This window comes from Frankliniella occidentalis, unplaced genomic scaffold (genome assembly GCF_000697945.3).
Source record: "Frankliniella occidentalis isolate FOCC.00 unplaced genomic scaffold, Focc_3.1 Scaffold196, whole genome shotgun sequence".
NCBI classification, from domain to species: Eukaryota; Metazoa; Arthropoda; class Insecta; order Thysanoptera; family Thripidae; genus Frankliniella; species Frankliniella occidentalis.
Genome location: NW_026267322.1, coordinates 35,455 through 41,014, shown reverse-complemented (window position 1 = coordinate 41,014; position 5,560 = coordinate 35,455). Strand labels below are relative to the sequence as shown.

Genomic DNA, 5,560 nt, shown 5'->3' with positions numbered 1-5,560 from the left:
AAAAAAAAAAAAAAAAACAAACACGCAAAAAACACTACCGATCTTTTTTAAAAAATAAATAGGTAAAAAAAGTAAAAGTGTTTGTCATCTACTTTGAATGAGTGACTGCACACAGCGCCGCGCCTCGATGTCTCTCGTTTTTATTATTTGCGTTTTGCATAATTACGATTGCTCGCCATTATCTGACGCCCCCTCCCCCATTCCCCCTTCAGAGCAGTGGAGCCGCGGGAAAAATATCACGATTCTGCTCGGTATGGGGCATTCTACGTGTGCGACCATAGGCGCTCGGAATGAAGGGCGAGGGGGTGTCCCCCCCCCGACCACCCCCTCACCGTATAGCTTGGAGCGAGTGTCAAGCTGCAAAGAGATTATTGTACACGGACCGACACGACGGACCGGTCCCTTTGTTGCTGGTCGCCGCCTCGGGTGTTCATTAAGGCAGACGACAAGGGATGCATTTTCTCCACGCTAAATGTATATTTGTATTTTTTTAAATGTTTGTGATAAAGTTGAACCTACGTTTCGCTTCGTGCGAATTTTTTACATTATTGATTAACAAAAGTGTGCAACTGGCGTAAACACTATGAAAGTGCTCATCAACACTTACTTTGCTTTCTTTCAAGTGGTTGACTTAATATTTGAATACTAGTAAAAAGGGGTTTAAACACTCTTAAGCGTCGAAACCAAACCATAGCCAACCCCGAAGGCAAACACTCTTTGGTGAGCAACTTTACTGTTGAACAATTTCTTAGTATCCAAACAACTAGTCGAACACTTAAAAGTCAGCAAAATAGTGTAGAACATGCGCATGTGCACGCCGGTTGAATACTTTATTTATCTGTGTAAACGTTCGCTCGTACAACGAATGTACAAAAGTGTTTCAAATCAACGCAGAAACGTTTGCAAAGACTGTGACTGCTTCAATCTGTACAAATAAAAGAAATAAAAAGGAGGAGCGAGAGAGGGGGGGCGTTTTCTCCTTCCGGCAGAGACAGTCTTTAAGGGACTAGCTGTCTAAAAAGATGCCTAGTTAGTGTGTGCGAACCCAAAATGGAGACGATGACTAATTTCTCGCAGTTGAAAGATCAAATTTTGTGACAGTCTCCCCTTGCCGTGTTTGTCGTGTAAAAACGACGACAGAATTAAACATTGAAAAATCAGTGTCGAGCGGAGCTGCTCGCGGTGTGCGGCTCGGCCACGTTCGCTGGCCTGGAAGACGGGCAAGGGGAACCCCTGTAGAGTAGCATTAGCCTCCCGAATAAGGGCGTCCAAAGGGACGCCCACTTGCGAGAGGGGTCTGCACCGGCAGCAGGGGGGTGAGGGGGGGGGGGCGTTCCCCACATTCCTGCATCGGGGTGCGCGAGAGAACCGCTCTCTCTTTCCCTCTCAAGGGGAAGGTGGAAACGAGCAGCCGCCTCTCCGTGCAGTCGCCCTTTTCCTTTTTTATTTTCCCCCTTTCCGCGTCGCTTTTTCGCCACACAAGGCACGTCTCACTCGTTACAATCGATACACATTGATAACTGCCTATTGACGCATGTCGATCACTAGTTGATGGCGCCACTCCGTTTTCAGTTTCCATGGAACATTGTCGAAGCGAACTTTTACATTAAAGGTTCCCTCGCCATCGGATTCACTGTAGAATTTTAGACCAAACAAGCCCATTTAGGGTTCGGACGACTTCGGGTTCGGGTTTGGGGTACAAATAAACAACATGCACTGAAAAAAACGTTAACTTGCAGGTTCTGAGAGAACCCCGGGCTTGGGCTCATAGAACCCTATCACCTCACAGCAAATCCGCCATAGAAAAATTTAAATTGCAATTTCGCTTAGAATACTCGACAAAAAGTGAAATACGCGCGGCGTCATCATCTAGTGATCGACAGCGTATTTGATCAATTGCATAGTGTTAAACGGAAACCGTGTTTTTTTAAAAAAAATTCTTTGCGACAATAAAGTGTGTTGGCGTTAGTTCCTCGAGTTGGTTGTTTTGCTCAAACTTTCCACAGTGCGACGGCTGTGGGTGGAAGGTACGGCACGGGCTTCGCTCCTCAATCCGCTTTGGTATCGATTGAGACGCCAGAGACGGCTGGAATTACACGGCTAATTCGTGGCTGAGCTGAAGGGGGGGGGGGGGGGTCCGGGCCTTTAGTGCTCACGCCTGGGCGCCCCCATTGCACCTCCGGCTCCGGAGCCTCAGTCGAGTACAATTGACAGAGGACGTCAAATCATTATGCAAGGCCACAACGTCCACGTTGCTATGCTCTGAAAACTCAGCGATGCACATTGTGCTGATACGTCAACCATCACCGATAATCACGTTGAGGTCTTTGGCTGATATTTCCTTTCAGAAAGATACCATTGGATAGTGGGTGGCATTTCCAGATTCCTCGTGGAAAGAGCTTTAAAACGAACTACTGTGTAATAGGGTACAAATTGACCATTATTACAACACTTTTTAACATTACCCCGCGCATTACCCCGACATTTTCGAAAGGCGGCCCATCTCGGTAGTGAGCCTGTGACTCGTTCGTGGTTGTCGGGGGCGCTACACACGGTAAGCGGTTGTTCCTAGCAGCCTAGGTGGTGAGCTACTTGAAATAGGGGGTATAGAACATTTGTCATGAGGATTCTGGAAATGCAATCCACTTTTGAATGGCACCAACCGAACGGAGATATAAGCCAAAAACGTAAACGATAGCATGTATACTGTGGAGTTTTCAGAGTAGAGGCCGCAGGATTGTAAAACAGCCATAAAAGAATGCCAGGCGTGACAGGCGACAGTTTATGGACTTTAACATGTTACAATTTTCACACCTTACTAAACATGTCTGCATATTACTCCGTATCGACTTGTAATTTATTGACGACCAAGGATGGGCTGTCGTATATTTCCAAACATTTTTTTGAATCGAAATTATAGAAATATGTTGTACATTTACGAAGACACTTTTAACAGCTTTAAAGCGTGTGAATATTTGCACAGCACAACTTTACTCCTGATCAGAGTATAGCAATGCTATACATTTTGCCGAGTGGTCACGTGGTCACGTTGCCGTCGGCCGGTAGAGTGTGAACCTATTCCGATCGAGATCACGACAAGCCTCGGACAAGCCTAACTCGTGCTGCTAATGAGAGCACACCCACTGACGACCCTCTCATGACCAGCAACATTTTTCATTCTTGTAATAAGTGGACGACGTCAACGGAATGTTTAAATGTTTCAATGGGCAGAATTATATACACGTATCGACGCTTGGTAGACTGTCTCTTTATGATAAATTTCTTTATACCGAACGAACAGCACTGCAAACTGGTGGGCGTCTTATGACGGTAAAATATTGGTGTTCTCTGAAGAGATCTGGATCGCGCCAAAAAAGGAATTTCACTATCACACAAGCCAGTGCAGAAGTCGACACCCACGCAGAAAAATGATTAGCAGTGACAACCATCTTACGGTTGGCTCGGGGAGCACCATAAAAGATGGTTAAGACTACAATGACAACCTGATGGAAACCACATTGGAAAAACAAGACGCTGAGTCGTGCACAATCTGGAGCACCGCTAACCAAATTCTAAGTTTAGTGCTCCTGTAAAGGCACGAAATGGCCGTAAATGTGCCAAAAATTAGTGCCTTTTAAAGGTAGAACTTAGCACCTTTGTTTTTCTAGTGCACGATAATGTTGCATCAACCATGCTCCCTTAATAGACCATTCGATGGTCACTATAGCCAATCATTTTTCTAGGTGACGACATACTGCATTACGTGAATAGTTTCCCTAAAAAAAAAAAAAAAAGCTCAATTGTAGGAAATACGACTCTCATGATCGTTGGGCCGAGTCAAAAAGTCACGAGCGAGGCGCTATAAAGGGGCCCGGTGCGCCCGCCGCGGGCACCACTTGCAACCCAAAAGACCCAAACACGAGACGAGATGGCCCGCATCGCCCTCCTGCTTCTGACCGCCGGGGTCGCCCTGGTGCGTACATCACAGGGCCAGGGACGGGGGTCAGCTACACTACAACCCTGAGAGGTCCCATATCGGTGTTCATTGAGAAAATTCTAGTGACTGAAAACTAATTTTAAGTAAACTGCAAAATGATTTGTGTTCCGGCGGGGGTTTCACGCCCCCCTTCTTCCTGGACAAAAATCGTTCCGACGCGACACTGTAACATTTTGAGGTAGAACACGAAGAAGTGCAGACTTTATACTAGAAAATTTATAACAAAATAATTCACATTTTTTTTAAAGAAACGGAGCACTGATAAATCAAGTCTACCCTCGAACATCTTATGAGAAGTTCACGTATACAACATTGCCATGTTTGATAATGTTGATTGAAGTAAGGGATCGCTCAGAGAGTACGTCCGTCCGCACGCTGTCATAGCGCCTGATAGGTAGGCAACATATTGCCTGCAGTGCATGCGTGTATTGTGGCGTGGCCTACTTGACTCTCGCAGGCGCTTGGCTCCCGTAACTTGCGCTGTGAATCTGAGGATAACGGAACGGACGCACTTTCTGGACGATCCCTAAGGTACGCTTTTCGCTAATCAGCGGTGCTCACCACTATGTACTCAGCTGGTGGCCGCGGATCTGGTGTCGTTCGACCTGGCGGAGTTCAGGGCCAGGTTCCAGAAGGGCACGCCCTACATCGACTCGGCCTGCGCCCACATGGAGCCGTTCGTGTCCAAGATCAACGCCCTGGAGGCCGTGCAGAGGGACCGCCTGGCCGTGTGCCTGTACGAGGCCGCCCTGAACGCCTTGGTAAGTGACTTGCACGGCCTCCCCTTCCGCTGTCAAGGAAGTTCGGCAGGTTTTGTACACGGCGGTACACGTTTGTCCCTCTCTCTCAGGACCAGGACAGCACCGAAAAGGAGATGTTCGAAGAGATCGGCGGTTGCCTCTTCGTGTGGAGCGACACCGCGACGGAAACCTACAATCTGTACAACGAAATCCTCGCGATTTTCGAGACTGCCACCTCTAAGAAGAGCGCCTAGCGCACGCCACGCAGTCGTGCTTATTTCGTTCCAAATAGATACATATGCAAGTGGCTTATACAGCTCACAGCGTTCAATCTGCTCTGTTCATTTCGCTGACCAAAAAGCCAACAGGATGTGTGTGTGTATGTGTGTGAAAGAGAGAGAGAGAGAGAGAGAGAGAGAGAGAGAGAGAGAGAGAGAAGAAAATTTCTCGACGACAAACTCACGGACGCTTGGAGTAAAAGGGATCGTGGGGTCGCTTGTGTCTCTCGTAGGGGAGGGCGGTGCCGCGGCGGAGTCAAGCCAGCCGGAGACGGAGTGGAGACGGTATGGAGGCAGTGGAGACGGTATGGAGACAGCGGGGCGCGGCCGCCTTGGGGCTCTCTTGGCTCGAAACGGGCGAGGCGGGGGCGCTGGCGCAGCTCAAACTGAGAGAGGCCATCCGTGGAGGAACTGCGGCCGCCGGGGGATATGGGGGAGGGGGGAGGAGAGGCAGGGGGAAAGGCGTTTTCTGTTGCGCTCCGACCCGGCCCCTGCGCGTCGACCCAGACCCCAAACACTTCGTGTGAGTCCCTCCCCTCCCCCCC

At 48.6% G+C, this 5,560-nt stretch overlaps 2 protein-coding genes across 4 annotated transcripts in view; one reads left to right on the top strand and one right to left on the bottom strand.

The window, feature by feature from the left end:
- Window positions 1-5,560, bottom strand: part of LOC127750485 (neuropeptide CCHamide-1 receptor-like) — a 41,944-nt gene that overhangs the window by 6,998 nt on the left and 29,386 nt on the right. For 2 of the 3 annotated variants that reach the window (XR_008011709.1, XR_008011708.1), the window contains exon 1: window positions 5,201-5,407. The exons of the other annotated variant lie outside the window; for it this stretch is intronic. The gene's annotated coding sequence lies outside the window, so the exon portion shown is untranslated. Of the gene's footprint in view, window positions 1-5,200; window positions 5,408-5,560 lie in introns of those variants that run through there. 3 annotated transcript variants of the gene reach the window in all.
- On the top strand, window positions 3,869-5,068 carry LOC113211353 (uncharacterized). The gene is made up of 3 exons (XM_026429705.2): window positions 3,869-3,973; window positions 4,573-4,758; window positions 4,848-5,068. The coding sequence occupies exons 1-3, from the start codon at window positions 3,929-3,931 to the stop codon at window positions 4,989-4,991; spliced, it is 375 nt and encodes a 124-aa protein (XP_026285490.1). The 5' UTR covers window positions 3,869-3,928; the 3' UTR covers window positions 4,992-5,068.

Bases quoted from the DNA above. Each gene is read 5' to 3' on its own strand.
- LOC113211353 (XM_026429705.2), top strand. From the start codon at position 3,929: ATGGCCCGCATCGCCCTCCTGCTTCTGACCGCCGGGGTCGCCCTG. The intron at 3,974-4,572 runs GTGCGTACATCA...CTATGTACTCAG, and splicing joins TGACCGCCGGGGTCGCCCTG to CTGGTGGCCGCGGATCTGGT. The intron at 4,759-4,847 runs GTAAGTGACTTG...CCTCTCTCTCAG, and splicing joins AGGCCGCCCTGAACGCCTTG to GACCAGGACAGCACCGAAAA.